This window comes from Adelges cooleyi, unplaced genomic scaffold (assembly GCF_023614345.1).
Source record: "Adelges cooleyi isolate 19-005CV unplaced genomic scaffold, UGA_ACOO_1.1 ACOO_flye_CR_arks_rails_tigmint_CR_PRNA_8, whole genome shotgun sequence".
Classification (NCBI taxonomy): domain Eukaryota; kingdom Metazoa; phylum Arthropoda; class Insecta; order Hemiptera; family Adelgidae; genus Adelges; species Adelges cooleyi.
This window is the reverse complement of record NW_026096513.1, coordinates 5,487,124-5,504,945: the sequence shown is the minus strand read 5'-3', so window position 1 is coordinate 5,504,945 and position 17,822 is coordinate 5,487,124. Positions and strand designations below refer to the sequence as shown.

General features: G+C 34.0%; 1 protein-coding gene across 2 annotated transcripts; it reads left to right on the top strand.

Moving 5' to 3' along the window:
* The first annotated feature begins 2,613 nt into the window (after positions 1–2,613).
* On the top strand, positions 2,614–17,585 carry LOC126845652 (uncharacterized). Of its 2 annotated transcripts, none has more exons than XM_050584444.1 (19): positions 2,614–3,118; positions 3,216–3,301; positions 4,863–5,124; positions 8,245–8,526; positions 8,609–8,741; positions 8,818–8,960; positions 9,073–9,372; positions 9,644–9,748; positions 9,822–10,240; positions 10,999–11,123; positions 11,333–11,493; positions 12,159–12,337; positions 13,153–13,292; positions 13,352–13,588; positions 13,658–13,808; positions 14,300–14,449; positions 14,519–14,685; positions 15,099–15,269; positions 17,030–17,585. In XM_050584444.1, exons 1-19 carry the CDS (start codon positions 3,028–3,030, stop codon positions 17,226–17,228), a joined length of 3,501 nt encoding a protein of 1,166 aa, XP_050440401.1. In that variant the 5' UTR covers positions 2,614–3,027; the 3' UTR covers positions 17,229–17,585. The 2 variants fall into 2 exon arrangements, with proteins under 2 accessions (XP_050440401.1, XP_050440400.1); XM_050584443.1 differs by having other exon boundaries at positions 9,055–9,372.
* Positions 17,586–17,822: the final 237 nt, after the last annotated feature.

The window sequence follows — 17,822 nt, the reverse complement described above, 5'->3', positions numbered from 1 at the left end:
CCGAACCGAACTCTTGATTCGATTCAAAACTCCTCTCAGCGTTTCATTTTTTTTTTAATATTATGCAGAGACAAAAGAATTTCTCATTCCGATTGCCAAGGAGTAGGTGGTATCGGGATTTTTTAATATTCTTACTTCACTCCGCCCATTTTTAAGGAGTAAAGTATAGGCAATTTTTTACAAAATCTTACCTTAAACGTTTAACTGTGATGTGTTATTTAGTTAATTCAGAAGTCAGGACTCTTTTCATGATTATCGCAGCAACCTCGACAGAGATCTGAAAAAAAAGTTGAGAAAAAACGGTTTCCTTGGTACAGATTTTCCAAAAATTGTCTTACAATAAAGTTACTTAAATCGTCTGAAAATTAAGAACTTTATGTGTGTCGCCTCGACGGAATTTTTATAATAACTTCTTGATTACAAAAAACCAAAAATGAGTTCTTAACAATTTTTTTTTTAAAACTCTTTTTACCTTTGTTTTAATAAAAAACTATTACCTACTAAAAAACACTCGTCGAGGCGACACAGATAAAGTTCTTCACTTTCAGATGATATAAGTAGCTTTATTATTATATTTGCTTTGATAATAAGGTACTAACTATATGCTTTGGCCTCCCCTGTAAATACTATAATGTCTGTTGCGAATTTAGTTAAATTAGATTTAGTTTTTTTTATGGAATAAGTGATATAAAGTCAGCAGTAAGTGATATTTATTTGATATGAAATTAAGCATTTAAATGAAAATCATATTACCTATTATATTCCACAGTTTTATATTATTGCAAATTTCAAGTTCAAGAGTTACAACCTATAATTAAACCTCGCCAATTAAGTAATTTTATATAATCTATCAATTTTTAAATAAAACTTCGTTTTAGTTCAAATCTACCCCAACTATGGGCAACATTTGAATCTAAAAGGGACAGATTTTAATGTATCTAATTAATATGTACAATACAACTGATTTATGTTATAAAAAACTATTTTTTTTTATAAGTAAATATAAAACTTAAAAATATAATATACCTATTACCTACAATATTATATAATGGTTACCTATTTGGTTATTAACTAATTTTTCTTAAAATTTAAGCAATTTTTAACACTCAACTTAGTTATGTACATTATATTACATTAATTTTGTTGTGGTTCTTAACTCAAACTATTATACAACCTTAACTTTACATAACAGTTAAGAACAAAGTAATTTATTACTGAAATTCATATCTAACCTATTGCATAAATGTTAATATTATTTACTATTAAATCAGATAAAATAATTCTAATAAACCAACGTTAGATAGGTTAATACGTTGATGGAATTATAGAAAACAACATTTTGGATCTGTATAAATTATTATTTTCTACTTACGAATTATCAATAATGAAGTTGCAAGTAAAATAATTCCTAGGAAAATAAAACAAAAAAACTTAAGTCTATGATATGTTTATATATTTTCTTTATCACATAAATAGTCAGAATCCATAGATAACAGAACACAATATATTATCAAAACCTTTAGCTATTTTATTATTTTTTTTATATTTTCAGCACAGTGAAAACAATTCTATCAGCATTATTCAAATGTACACCGCATTCAAATCTACCTCCATATATATATTTTATACATTATTAATGTATAAAACTATAAAATACAATAATAAGAGGATTGAAAGCGGTCTGTTTTGTTTATGTTAATACCAGAAAGCCAGACAACATTTCGAGTACTTAGATTTCAATTCTGTAAAGATATACGAGTACTTTGACTACTTTATTAGGTTAAGTAGGAATTATTGATTTTCTGCTTATGTAAAAAAAATCGTTGTTCCCAGAAAGCTAAAAAGAAGATGGCCCAGACACCTTCTACAATAATTTTAATACAGGAAAAAAAAACAAATAGAAAGAAAAATAATAAATTAACCGGATAATTAATTGACATGGTCGAAATTTATTAAAACCACTTTTTTCTTAAACATTCCTTAAACAAAACTCCTTAAAAGCAGACTGTATACAGGTATACCATTCGAATCCAGAGTATTTAAACTCTACATCCCTTCACTAGTATAAAATATATATTTTTGCAACTTTTGGATGGATAAACCTTTTTGTTATATTGTAACTGATCCAAACCGTGTTAATGGAATCAATAAAGTTTTATGTGGCCCAGCTTTAAACTATTATACTGATGTACCAACATAATTGGCTATAGTTTTTATTTAACATGGCCTTTTTATTCGAGTATGATGTGAATTAAATAGCCTCCTTTAAAATGTCTCATGGGTAATATAATATGTTGTACTATTTTTCGCAAAGCTCGGTCAGTCAGGAAATATTATATTTTAATGTATTTCAAAGCGACACCAGTAATTGCAGTTAATGGTTATTTTTTATAGGTACGTATATTGGAAATACAAAATACCTATTATCACCGGTGGCGATTAACCAAAACCAATAAAACTAGAACACAAACCTCCAAGTCATAACTCGTGATAAATTGTACAGTTGTATTCGTTAATCAACCTTTGTTTGTAAAGTCTACGGGAAAATCACAATGGGAAAATGTACTTGACACAAATTAATTCCCCTCCACTTTTTGAAAATCCTGTACCATAACCAATATGGATGATTCGCTTTAGCACGCCTGGTGGAAGGGTAGGTGGCATCCTGTCCATACACACGTTAAACCATAACTAGTTCATGTGAAACATTAATCCTGCCATCACCGTTGCTGCCGTCCGTGGATAACTAACTAGTTTTAAATGTATTATTTCTGTTTTCGATTATTAAAGGTAACATCGTGCCCGACGGACGACTTGTAATCAAATTAAACTATACATTTTTTCACATCCATTATGATAGTCCACTGCAGAGCTTGTGTGGAAATGTAAATAAAAATTACAACACAACGTTCTGCGAATAATTCTATTCGTTTTCCATCCATTCGTGCGCGTTGCGTACAACATTCAGTCGGATCGCATTAAAAATATATTGAAAATTAATACTCACAATATTATATATTGTACACCATGAGTGTCGCAGAAACAAAAAAATCGTTTTTCGATTCGTTTCTACTAGTTGCATTGGCTAGTTTACTGGCAATCCCATTGCCTTCCGTCGGTGAGTATCGGCACTTTAAGCGTTTTCCATATTTTGTTCTGTTCGATATTGCATTTTTTATAAACTTGAATTGTCTAATTTTCTTGTCCGGTTCCAGCACAAACCACTTGCAATCAAGGAAACGGTCGAATTGTGTACGAAAGACTTCCAGACCATCAGTTACAAGGATTCGACGACGATGTGGTGAGATTTATTGAAACCATAAAACTAGTTTATGTACAACACAATATTCTCACTAACTCAGACGACAAAGATGTATGGAAATGGAGTGTAAGAAAGATTAGTGAAATAGTAGTTCTGTTTGAAAGTTGTGCCAAATGCAAACAAGAAAATGGATGACAGATTGAGACGGGTTGGCCATGTTGATAGAACATAGTTAATAGAAAGGAAGAAAATGAAGAAACCGGAGAAGGCCAAGTGAGATTAAAAGGTAGAGGTGGACCCAAGAAAAAAGGAATTATAAAAAATACTTGAAGGTTCGTGGGGTAGATTTGGCTTGTCGGCAAAGATGAGGATCTTATGTAATGTGTTAAAAGTTACATAATTCATTTACAAGTAATTACAAATTAAATTCGTTTAAAATCTCGCTAATGTCAAAGAAAATGCGAAAATTCTGATTTTTATTTTGTAAATTTTTCACAACTTTGGTGGCGATTCCAGACGTGTTGGACAAAGTCTCAGACCAGATTAAAATTTAGCAAAAAGCCTACATATAAAATGTATCTTTTGTTTTTATTCTATTTTACATCTAAGCACGATGTAAAACTGTATTGTACAGAGTTATTAAATTTGTATTAATACTTAAAATATACTATACGCAAAAATTACATTTTTTTTAGCTTCAAAAGTTTTTCTATCATTTATGGTTATTTTTTAAACTAGTAATAGAAAAGTAAAGAGAGTTAAAAAAAAAACAAAAAAATTAGCATTTTCTTTTGCTACACGACTTTTGAGATTAGTTTTGAGTTCAACAAATAAAATCCATTTAAAAATATATAAAACGTACAGAGCACACTGAAGATGACACAAAACAGTGTTTTTACAACTTTGGAGATGATTAAAAAAAATTAATTAAAATTTACCTCCAAAGTGTAATTTCATTATTATGTATGCGTATTAGGGTGGTTCTTATTTTAGTTTTGGTGAAACTTCAATACCAATTATTGGTTATAAAAATGAATTTTAAAAAAGCACCTAATTTTTCAGATCTTCATTTCAACGTAAACACGTGCTAACGGCACTTGTCTAATCAAAATTGTGTTTAACAATTTTTTTTTCTTCATAATAATGTTAACAAAAATAAAACTTTTTTACAAAATGTCCTGGAAAGTTCTCTTATAACTTAATGTTTTATTCAAATTTTTAATAACGCAAACTTTTTTTGGAAAAATTATATTTTTTAACATTTTTAGTCACATATAAATTTGTTAGAGAACTTAGCAGCAGTAAATATCGTGTAAGCAATATATTTTTTATTTACCCTAAATAAAAAAAAAAACGAACAATTTTGAGATAGAACATTTTTATTTTTTAATAAACGAATGGGCACGTGTTAACATCAAAATTAAGGTCTGCCATTTTTAGATGCCTTTATATATCCATTTAGAATAATTAATTTAGGGGTCGTTCCAAAATGAAATTCCGCCCAAAACAATGACCACATTAATTCGTATATATCAGAAACATATTAAACATATGTTGGCCATTGAATTCATTATTATTAACAGTACTCTCTTTTGTGTAGGTAAGAGACACGGCACCGCCATTTCGAGTACTGGAAAAATGTCAAGAGCTGTGTTTGCGCGACCGAACGGCCACTAACAATCTTGTGCGGACTTGCACTTCTTTTGACTTCCAACCGGGAAGTCGTATAGCGTCGTTTAGCGGTACCGTGGAATATGAAGAATCGACTTGTTACCTGACAAGAGAACAAGCGCACCCAGAAGGTATTGGTGTGCTGGTCCTGGTCCCCAATAGTGTCCACTACACCGAAGTTTGCTTATCGTGTAAGTAGCAATTTTTTGTACTTATCGCAATCTTAAAGATTAAGTCTTTCGTCGAGTTTATTATGAATGACAATTACCAATAGAGTCTGATGAATCTGGCGATGTCGCCAGACTGTCTGAACCTAACAGTCCAGTGACCTAACCCAACCTAACCTTCCATGTTTGCGGTCTATATACTCTTAGGTTGAGCACAAATCTTGATAGTGCCTTTTTAACTGTGCTAGCTTTCGCCACTGTGATGTCTGCGTGTTCCTTCGAGTCTGTCTATCTGTTATAGCCGACGATATGTCTGGCTGTTGGTTGATTCCATTTCTGCGCCATCTATGTTCACAGTCATTTGGTTATGTGGGTTTTTTTTTTGGTAATCCCCAGGTAAATGTTATACATGGTTTGATGTCTAAGAAACCGAAAAACTTTCAAAATCCGACTATGGTGGCTTTAATTAATTCTATTAAGATAAACATTTCTAAGACCATTATTTTAAAAAAAAATTTGAATTAGTAAATTATGGTCTAGAAATCTGCTAATACACATACATCAGTTTGATCACCACCGAAGAAGGAGTTTAAAATATTATATTCTTTAAAGTTGATTAAGTTTTTAGTTGAAGATTTATGATAGTAGAATCCACTTGAGTTAAGACATTAAAGTTTTTTTTTAGTTTGTGAAACTGGTTATCAACCTATCATTATTTTCGTCACAATATTTTGCTTTTAATAGGTAACCAAAGTGTGTATGTTGCCATTAAAATTCTTTTAAACAAATAATTCCTTAAAAACTTCCCTTCTTCTTCTCTTGTAATCAACCCTAAGATTAGTTTTACAGCATTCTTCCATACGGATTATCAGAAAATACAGACCCTAATCGTATGTACCTTAAGTACTAAAATGATAATTGGGGTTGTGAGTCCTACACTAATAGCACAACCAGGGAGGGACAATAACTAAAAAACAGGTATTTAAAATACTTTTTGTATTTTGTATCATGTATTATGATTTTCAAGATGCAAGTATCTTGTATTTTTCATCTTAATTTTAAGACACAAAATAGATTGTACATTGTCCGCTTCTGCTGAAGGACTTTTTTCATTTGCTTGTTTTGTACAGATTCCTACCAGATCTAAATTATGCGATGAAGTATTTGAACAACTAATGTTTCTAAAAGGTACCCAAGAGTTAATTATTAATAATATAGATTAAAAACTAGAATGTGTGCTATTACCTAACGAGACTAAACGGTGATTTTTTTTTATATTATGTATATATTGACTATTGAGTATTGTATACATATAATTTATAACAACTAATGAGTTGTTGATGCAAAGATAATTATTATTTTTCGCTTTGACCGTATTAATAAGTTTATCGACTATTGTAAGATTATTTTTTTTTATGTAATAATATTCGGTATTATTATATTGATAATTTTGGTAAATATATCACTGCTTTATCATACTGCTAAGCAATCGTGCTAATCGCGGGAAGCCAAGTTTTTATTGTTTATTGCTATTACTTTGTTGGAGATCTATACTTGTAATAACGTCTTAACGATAAATATGAACACTTCAATGTACTTTAAAACTAAAGCTGCTTTTGTTAATTCAATAGATTTCCTATAGGTGATAACATGGTGTCAAGTATGCGAGGTATTACTATAACATGTAATATAAGTTTGGCGAGTATAAAAAGGTTGTATAACAAAAACCAAATGATTATTAATCATTATAGATTTTGTATTTTCTTTTTATGATAATAATTCCTAAACACATTAATTGACCTCTCCGACCCCACTGTGCTGGCTTTTTAAAATATGATTTTTTTTTTTTTTGTTGTTGTTCGACAAAGCAGATGGCGTGCAAAAAATGAATACTAATCGTGCAAATTCAATTTTTAATATGGAAAGTTCTATAAAAAATTTGTCTCCTCATCCGTCCTCGATTACTGTGCCGGCTATCTTTGTTCGGTTAGGTTGATAATCATTTCCGGACTTCCGGAAACAAACACACAGTGTGCAACCGACCGTACTACGAAATGCGATCGACATACAGGTGAACAACCTTTTGCGATAACTATCGCAAATGTAGTTGTGAACACGTGATTAAAATTGAATCCAATTTGGCTCATTCCAATATTATTTTCCATACGTTCATAATTTCGACGAAACAAAAATCTACTCGACCCATCCTCTCCTCTACCGTATTGTTTGAATCACTCTGACATTATAAAAAACCATCATACCATCAAAAAATACGCCGAGACCAATGTCCCTAAACTATATTATAACTATTATGATTTCGACAAATATCAAAACCGCACAATTATAATATCATATACGAATAAAAAGGTCCAACTAATAATTAGAGCCTGAAATCGTGTATGCATTAGAAAAAAGTACCAATACGACGCGAATAACATCATTATTATGATGGTAAACTTGCATTTTGGTATACTTGATAAAAAAAAAATGATCATGTAGTGGATTTCTTTTATATGCAGTAAGGTATAAGGTTAGTGATTTTCACTAATAACATTGCAAATCGTTTAATACAACACGGCTGATACTCTCAGAAAATTTAACAACATTTAATCAAAAGCCATAAATTCAAAATATTTTAGACTTTAATAAGCTTGGCGTTGAAACTTGACACTAATATACTTTTAAAATTGAAAAATGTAATTATTTTTAGTTGACCTTAAATGGTTTTTATAGCAATCGGTTAATACAATATATTTCACCATATTTTCTGAACTCTTTGAATAATTCTTTTAAAGTGTTCGCTGTAAAACATATGTTTGATTAATATTTTGGTATATTAGTTAGATTTTATTCAAATTTTGGTTCATCTGGTTCTGTCGACATTTTTCGCGAGTGTATTATGTTTGTCAACTTTACGGTTAATCGTAATTAATCATAGCCCGAGTGTGTCCAATTAAATAATGAACACTGTAATATTATTGTTGACTTATAATATGTATTGTTATTAAAATTTACCTCTACAACAATGAAATAAATTGCACGTATTTTTGGATGAAGCTAAATAATAATAATACAACGTAGTGGTCGTCTGTCTGCAAAATAATTATAATCCGTAAAAAAATAATGGCATTACTACATTTTTAGCTAGCCGAATTGAAAGAGAGTGCGTCAGTAGGCACTATGTTTTTGAAAGACACACCAGAAAAAAACTTAAGTTGCCAAACACAGACTACAAGGAGATGATAGCGGCCAACCGAACCGATTGTGAAGATAAATGCTTGAACGAATTCACGTTTGTCTGCCGTTCGGCTACGTATGACTCGGTAGCCAAAACGTGTTGGTTATCCAGATTTACAAGGAGATCTCATCCGGAGATGCTCGAAGATGATCCGAATTCGGATTACTTAGAAAATACTTGCTTAAACAGTGAGTACAACACTAATTATTTACCGAAGATAATTTCGTACCGGTATTTTGAATAATTTCTGTGGTGTTTTTTTTTTTTTAGTGGAGAGACGTTGTGACGGCTCGGTCATCTTCATCAAAGAAGAAAACAAGAGATTGGGCGGACCTTTCGAAGTGGACATTTACGCTAACCTATCGTTGATCGAGTGCCAAGCCCAGTGCTTGAGGGCCGAAAAGTCAGTACCAATTACACTAAAAAAATTGACATATATCTGGCCAATACTACGTTGACTGACCGTGATTTTATTTCAGATACTTTTGCCGCGCAATCGAGTACGACGAACAAATCCGTAGATGTATAATATTCGAAGAAGACTCTATGTCTCAGAAGGACGACCTGAGAGTGAGCAGCAGTCCGACGCACGACCTCTACGACTTGGTCTGTTTAGACAACCGTAAGTACCACGGGTGTTTTTTTAATTTTTTCCCCCGCCCTTCACAACCATCACCTGCCCAACGTGTGTTTGCAAATCTCTAACGAAAAATCAGGTGGTGATTCGCTTATAGCAAAGGGCAACGAGTTCTCGGACAACGCGGTCACTTCGCATCTGTTTGCCGACGGCCGTAGACCGGACACGGCGTTTCAGCGCTACAGGAACAGCAGGCTCGGCGGGGAATTCCATTCGGAAATCACGGGACGATCGTTGAGCGAGTGTCTGGACGAATGTCTGCGACAGGTGAGCTTCCAGTGTCGGTCGGCCGTGTACAGCGATCGATTTCGAATATGCAGGCTCAGCCGTTTCAATCAGAGAGACGGGCACAGAGTGATCTACGACGCTGACTACGATTATTATGAAAATCTGATAAGTAAGATAAAAAACGAAAAAATTATTTATTTTTTGCTCTCCGCGGAAAAACATTAAATCATGGATGTGTTATCTCTTTTCATTTGTTTCTTATCTCTAATTCCTTATCACTTGTATTTTGCTCTTATATTTTATCACCGATATCTTATCACTGACTGAAAGTGAAAGTGTAACGCGAAAATGGCGACATGAAATTTTGTTGTATCCAACCCAATAACATATATTATCCATGTTAAATTAATAACGTCGGTAGTAATTTTAACCGTTTTTAGACGGTGTTGGATCGCAGCCATTTGTCAAACCCGACACCGTAGGATCGGGTTCAAACTTCCTGGGCAGTGGTAAACCACCGTATCCTACACCGGGAAAACCAATTGGTAATTTCGACATTGAAACGCTAATATTATTGTCAAATGAATCGTCTAACACCAGGCGTTTAATAAAATATAGGCACTGGATTTGGCGGCATTTACGGAGGAGGATCGTATCCGGGATACGCGAGTGGCGGTGGACTACCGTTGGGAGGCTTAAACGCGGGTATCGGACCACAACAGTACCCGAGTGATAGTCCTGCGGGATATTGGGGTCACGGAACGGGCGATGCGCCTGGATTTTTGGGACAAGGCGGTGGTGGCGGGTTGAGCGGTGGTAGTTACGGATACGGATCGACACCTGCCATTCTGGGATCCGCAATACCGCCGTATGCCCCTTCGGCTATTCCCAGTGGATTACCACCTTTCGGGGGAGCACCTTCTATAGGCCCACCGTTGGGAATACCTGGATATTTTGGCGGAGGCAACGGTATCGGCGGTGGAGTAGACGGGAATAGACCATTCAACATAAGATGTGACGACGACGGCTTCAAACAGGTATTATGACATTTTTCAAGTCCAGAGAACAAAATATTAAATGTGCAAATTTATTTGATACTTTTTTAATTAAATACAGACCACGTATGTAAGACATAATATATAATGTATTATCTTCTTCTTATTCCGTTGGTAAAGGTACTCACCAAGAGTTTTTGTATAACTGCATAACATCACTTCGTTTCCTGTTACTATCCTGAACTATCTCTCTTCAGTCCTAAATCTTCTTCCACCACGTCCATCCATCTTTTCCTAGGTCTGCCCGAGGACTTCTACCTTGAGAGTTCCATTACATTAGCCATTGCTATTCAATTTACTCCTCTCATTACTATGAGACCTAACCATTGTATAGTTTGCCTCATAATGAAGCTTGTGACTAGCGCAGAGATTCATCCTTTTCGTTTTATCAGTATTGATTTTTAACCCTATTTTCTTCGCTGCTTCTTCCAACACTCAGAACGCATTAGCGATGTCTAACTAGAAGCCGTATGGTCTTCGGATTGATTGATTTTCAACGATTTACTGCTCTACTACTTTTTGTACCGGTCGTTACATTTTTTATTCTCACTCTGAATGTTCGTGTCTTTTAAGTTCATTTTTTTTAGCGCAATTAATTTCGTCGAAAATCGAAATTCAAACATTATGCTATAGAGGCTCTCTCTGTAGATCATAACGCTTTTTAAATCTAATAATAATTGCCACACATAGGTACTATTAATACCAAAATTAATATAACATACATGTAACTATTGCAATAGATGGGTGTACGGATGCGGATGACGAGAGGACTGATCAAGCGTTTCATTACCGCGCCTACGCTATCGCATTGTGAACGGGAATGTTCTATGGCGAGAGACATCAACTGTCGGTCGTTCAATTACAGGTCAGTAACGTTCATTTTTTTATTTCAATTGGTTTTTAATATATATATATATATATATATATAAATTTTTTTTTTATCATTACGAGACGTACGTATATTTGCTAATTAATTTACGAATCATAAATTCTATTCACGGAAATCATTGGACCGCGACAAATATAGGCGTCGCCCGCGACAGGGATTTATTGATATAGTAATTTTGTTAACAGGACGGCACCGTACGGAGCCCAGAGGGAAAACTGTGAATTAAGTGACCAGGAATCTCGATTAGTTGACATGGGCAACCCGGCATTTTTCGAGAACGCTCCGGATTACGATTTCTACGAAAAGGCCGCCATGGGAAGTCGAATCAGTCAGGAGTGTCTGGATGGTAACAATAATAACAATAACAATAGCTGACAATGTTCCGTTAAATAGGTTAAATCAAAATTGGGAGTCTAAAGTATTTTCAAGTTTCCTACACAGGGGTTGATAATTTACAATGACACTCTATGTCAACAATAGGTAGGGTTAGACAAGTTGAGTTTGAAAGTTATCGTCCTAATAATTAATTCTCTTCGAACTTTGTCAATTTTGCCAAATAAAAAGAGTTTCGAGATACGTATACTGATAACTGTAAAGTTACGGTTATTAAAACTTAATTTGCTCGAAGATTTTACACGGGACATTTCTAGACGACGATTAAAGAATAAATTCGGCTCCATTAAGAACAGTGACATCAGAATCATTAAGTTTATGGTGATAGGAAATGGGCGAACGTTTGTGTTCCATTAACTGAGTGTCAAGGCGAAAATCTGTTTATATCTTGTTGTAATTTTAGACTATCGTCCACATGGTTAATTGTAATAAACATCTTGAGGTCATCAAAAAATAATAAACGTTTTTCCACTGCTTAATGCTTGTATTTAGATCATTTATGAACACTAAAAATAGAAAATAAGATAGGTGACCGATATTGGATCAAACCCAACATTGTTCGGATCTGAAACAATACACTAGTTACGGATTTTCAACGTCTAATCGATATTATTGTAGTTACTCAAGTGTGCAACGAAGATGGAATGGAATTCACTTTACGCACTCCCGAAGGTTTTTTGGGACGCATATACACTCATGGATTCTATGACAGATGTTTCTATAGGGGCAACGGTGGTACGGTGAATGTTTTGCGGATCAGTGGCGCTCAGGGATATCCGGACTGCGGAACATTGCGGGTACGAATCATTAAATAAAATTATTTTGTTAAATAACATTTTCAAATATACGCATTTACCATAATATTTATATAAATGAATGCAAAATCGGCAACCATGTCGGTCGCCGGATAATGTAAAACGACCGGTGGTCACACGAATTCCAATTTCCACGTTACAATGAACCCGGCAGTTATTATAATATGTAATATTTTCCGTATTTTTTATTTTAATCTAACAGAATTGTAGCGAATATGATAGTAGTAAAAACCTGCTTAAATATGCACCCTATAATCTGAATATTATTCGTTTCAATTTCGCGCAAACAGAATAACAGCTATAATTTGATTATATTTGTTTAAAAGTGTACTATAAAGCAATCAAAACGATTAAGTATAATTTTTCTGATTTGTTTTTTTAAATCTTCATTCAGCTTCAAAGGCTATTCAAGACCAAATCTCTTTTTCCTTATTATTTCTATTTAAAGCTACCTCTTTGTAATTTTTCATTCCTATAGTAATCTCGGATTCTATCCAGCTTTATAAAATCTATTAGGTTTGTTATAGTGCGTTGTACAGCTTTGGAAAAAGGACATCCTTTTGAAAAAGATGACCTCGTATATGTTTTGCCAAATTTAACTCTAAATCTGCTGGCCAAATCTGAGTCATGACTTTGTTAAATTATTTTTTGGGACTCATTGACCTGTTCACTGACCTGATCTAACCTGTCCTATCGTCAGTCCTTTCTAGTAGTGTTGTTAACCGACAATAGTACCGTTTTTCACAAATAATTTGTACATAATATATTATTAAAAATGTGTTATTTTGTATGGCCAGTACGGGGACACCATGACTAATATAGTTGTGGTGCAGTTCAGCGATTACGTGCAGACCAACCGAGACAAACGGTACAATTTGACTTGTTTATTTCGAGGCCCAGGTGAGGCTGTCGTCACATCGAGTTACATGACTGCAAAGTGGGTTTTTTTTAACAAATGTGGATACATTTTTTTTTTATTGAAATCATCTTTTTCAGTTCCGGAAGTCCAATGCCTATTGAATATTTGCCGGCCGAGAATTCATTGAGCTCACGCGTTCGTCTGAGCATTTTGTTCCAAGGTCGTCCCACGCAGACAATCGCTGTTGGAGATCCGCTGACGTTCCGTTTGGACGCTCAAGACGGGCACAGCTATGCCAGCGACATTTTCGCGACCAACGTTATAGCTAGAGATCCATACAGTGGCAGAAGTGTACAATTGATTGACCGTTACGGGTAAGACCGTTTAGCGGAGGTGCTATGTGGCATAGCTACCACGCGTTCTAACTTGGTCGTCGTTTATAGATGTCCCGTAGACAATTATGTATTTCCCAGTTTGGACAAGTCTCGAGAAGGAGACGGCCTTGAAGCCAGATTCAACGCGTTCAAAATACCAGAGTCCAATTTCTTGGTGTTCGAAGCTACTGTGAAGACTTGTCGAGATGGATGTCAACCGGTAATTAAAATAAATATTAACCTGAAACCGGTTACTTCGGAGGGTGTAAACTGGTAAAATGTGTCCAATCGAAAAAGTATTTCGGTAACATCATCTTGAGGAGAAGATGGAGAGAGTACGAGGAAAGGATGATGAGGCGATGGAATGGGATAGTGATCAGGTGTGAATGGGGTGAGGATTGGAAAGGGATTTCGATAAGGTTTAAAGTCAGAACAAAATAGATTTTACTGTAGTACGATATGTTCAGTGATAGGAGTTCATCGAAGGTGAGCAATGCATTTTATAAGATCTATTGAGGATTGGTGTTAAACTGAAGTCTAAGCTTAGAAAAACGAGTTTGTTTGAGTGAGATAAAGAGGGACAACGGGGGTTGGTGTATTGTAATATAAATTTGCTATTTACAGGTGTTTTTTAAAACTGATGTAGCCGAGATGAGAATGTAGACAAAAATAGGAATGAGTATAAATAACATTTGTTTTACTGTGACACAGGCTTACTGTACCCTACAAGCCGGAAGAACGGAACCGTCATTGGGCAGAAGACGTAGAAATGTGGACGATCAAGATCAAAACGAAACGACTGTGGAAGAACCCAATGGAGCCGTTCTAACGGAAGAAGAGAAAGTCAGACAAGTCATTGAAGTAAGTGCCATAATATTTGGTGGAGGAAAAATGAAATATGATGTAATCGATATTGTTACTGCTTCGTAGGTGTACGAAAGCCGGTACGACATGCCTCTGGAACAAACCATGACGTCCGAACCAGCTCCAGAGAGTGTGTGTTTGACGAGCAGGGAATATTATAGCATGATTTTCTCGCTCTTCATGTTCTTGACGTTACTGATAACGGCTTCCATGTCTGCCGGCATCTACTACAAGTACGTTAAACCCATTCGAATCGATAGAAATTAGTTACACGCGGTATTCGCAAATCAGTAGAGACTTATTTTCGCGTAGAGTCTATTCGATGCCAAACCGATTAACTTAACTTTTTTTCAAATTGCGAATAACAGCCTGGTTAGATTAAAAAAGTGTATAATTTTCAGTGGCCAAGATAAATAACTCTGTAGTTGAATTTTTCACCACTAGAGTGCGCTAAGAATATTGGTAATTGTACTTACATTGTTTCAAATAACTTTAACCGCCTGTCCTGAAAAATTTCATTTTATGGAGTTAATCGGTTTGGCATCATTTTGTAGTCACTTTTTTGCCATGAGCTATTGTTATTTTATTTATACAACGCAATTGTCGTTATGGCGTACGGAATTTGAATAAGTAAATATTGTCACAGGCGTTACTGGCTTTTAATTGCTAAAGAAGAGATGGCCAATAGCAATTCCGGGCTGGGCGACGTTTGTTCCAAGCGCAGCAATAAATCAACGAATCAGTTAAGGTCGTTTTCCGGGCGCAGCTTCTTCTCAAACATGTCGTTCAGCAACCGCAGACCGTTCCTGAACATCCGGTTGGTGTTAGTTTTCGTCACTTGTATAGATCAATAATATGTTATTATGATACCTGTCACACCTTTCGCACGCATGGACTATGCTCACATCAGTTTCAGTTACGTCCAAATACGTCCTCGACACATTTTTCCTGGCGTTCAATAAATTCACGTTTTTATTCGTGCATATTTCTCCTAGACCAGTTATTTGGAAGTAGTAATAAAATCACATTCAAGAAAACGCTTAGATGCGAATATATTGATACGTTACTGCGCTTTGGGAATTTCTGCTGGTTTAGACTGTGCTTGATTCTTATAATTTGCAGATTCACATCAAAGCGTTTGACCGTCGTAGAATCGCTTTTGTGATTTAATAATTGCTTTTACTCCACTAGTTGCTAATTTCTCGCTATACAAAATTATACTGTACCTGGTTAGGACTTTACTGGGTGTGCATAGTAGGAATTTTTAAAAAAAAACTCTATTTAAACCATATGAAAATCTTTTAAGTGTTAAATATTATTACAATATAAAGCTGTGTACTTAAGTAGAATGTTTTGATGACAATTTTTATATAAACGCTTAACTTTCCTTATAAATTGCTTTCGGTTAGGAGGAGTTTCAACAAATCCGAAATCCCAAAGAAATTTATTTTTTTGGCAATGTGTTTTCACATTACATATTTATCAAAAATATTTTACTTATGTACACAGCTTTATATTTTAAAAATATGTAATGTTTTTTTTTTTATTAGCTTTTATTAAACAATATGACGGCTCAACAATTGCATATAATAACAAAGTTAACAAATAAAATTTACTAAACAATTGTAATGTTATATCTATACATTATTATCACAGAATAAATAAAAGGGAATCTTTAGTTTATTAAAAAACGATCAGACATATTGAGATTTAGCCAGTGACGCCAGAACTCAGATATTTCCTTTTTTTTTAATTTTTCTGTGATTCGTGGCTACACTGTTCATTTGTTAAATGTCGTACGCCGACAACAGAATGTCGTCGCCATTTTCAACGTTTGTCGAGTAAACAGTTCAACCGTAATGAACGAAAAAGAGAATTCCCTACACCTACCGGCACTGTCTATTTTTCGATCATTTTCAAGATGTCGGAAATGATATTTTTATCTCGTCCTATAAGAGCCCATGTAAATATGTTATAGTTTCTTTTCTATTTATTCTGTGTTGATGTTTTTAGTTTTGTGTATAGTTATAACACATATAAATATATAATACTAATGCCCGGTTGCACCAAACTTATCTATTGGTAAATTATTTACCACCGTAATAAACACTAACTTTTGTTAAACTTTGTCTTTTGTTAAATTAACATGTGTTAAATTTACGAATGTTGCTCAATCGTTGTTTTCTGTTGAGGTAATTACAAGTTTTACCAGTTATTACCAGTATACTAGTTATCGAATAAATGGGATCAGCAGTAGAAGTTAATATTATTATCATACAAGGTCTAATCAATGATAAAACATTGATAACAAAATTTAACTATAAATTAATATTTTCAATAGATGACCCTGTAATTTAACTCGTGATTGAGTACATATTTTTTAACAACAGATACAATTTAAAAACATGGTTTCCGCGACAGAATGGATTTTTTAATTCCAGTTAAACAAGTGTAAATATTTGGCGCAACCCGGCATAAATAGGTCTCAACAAAACGGTCGTCACTTTTTTGTCTACATTGAAAGTGACCCCCACGGCTTTTATCCGTGTCTGTGCTATAACGACAATTTTGATTTAGACCTCCCGCCGAAACAATGGCCGAACCGACGACAAACAATGACACGACTTTGATAATGGAAGGACCGAAGACGAAACGTTTCGGAGACCCAAGCGAACCGATTTACACCGACCCGTCGCTTTTCGAACGATCCCGAAGTCTGCGAAGCATAGTTTATTCGACCGATAACGTTTACAATAACGAAGCTCTGTACCACTGACACACGTGGTTAGGTTAGGTGTGCGACACAAAAGTTAAAAAACTACATGGTTTCCATGGCATACGGGTTACATGCTGTCTATATAATTGCATGCAATAACCGTTTTGGTACACAAAATACATAATATAAATTTTTTTTTTATTGCGCGACAATCGAGTAGCATATTTCCAAAACTAATTGTCTAGACTATATTTTGAGAAAATGTTAGGAAAAATAAGGAAATCAACAAAATTGTCTGAACAGTTTAAAACAACTATACAATATATTACAAACGGTTTTAATTTTAATTGCTCTATATTTTGAATTTTTTTCCCTACGTCAATACGGTTAAACCTAAGGGAAATATTTAAGAAAAATGATTTGGGACAATTTTAGTTTTGAAAAAGTTTTTTTTTTTTAATGTTAACGATTTTATTCGTAACAAATTTGTGTTCTTATTTTTTTCTCTTTTACAATAACATTTAATTTATAATTGGGTTACCTTACCTTACTTAATATATAAAAAAATACCTTTTTTTTTATCATAACTTTTGGATTTAAGGCTAGGAAATTTTCACATCAAGACAACAAATGCAACATACGTATAAAATATAT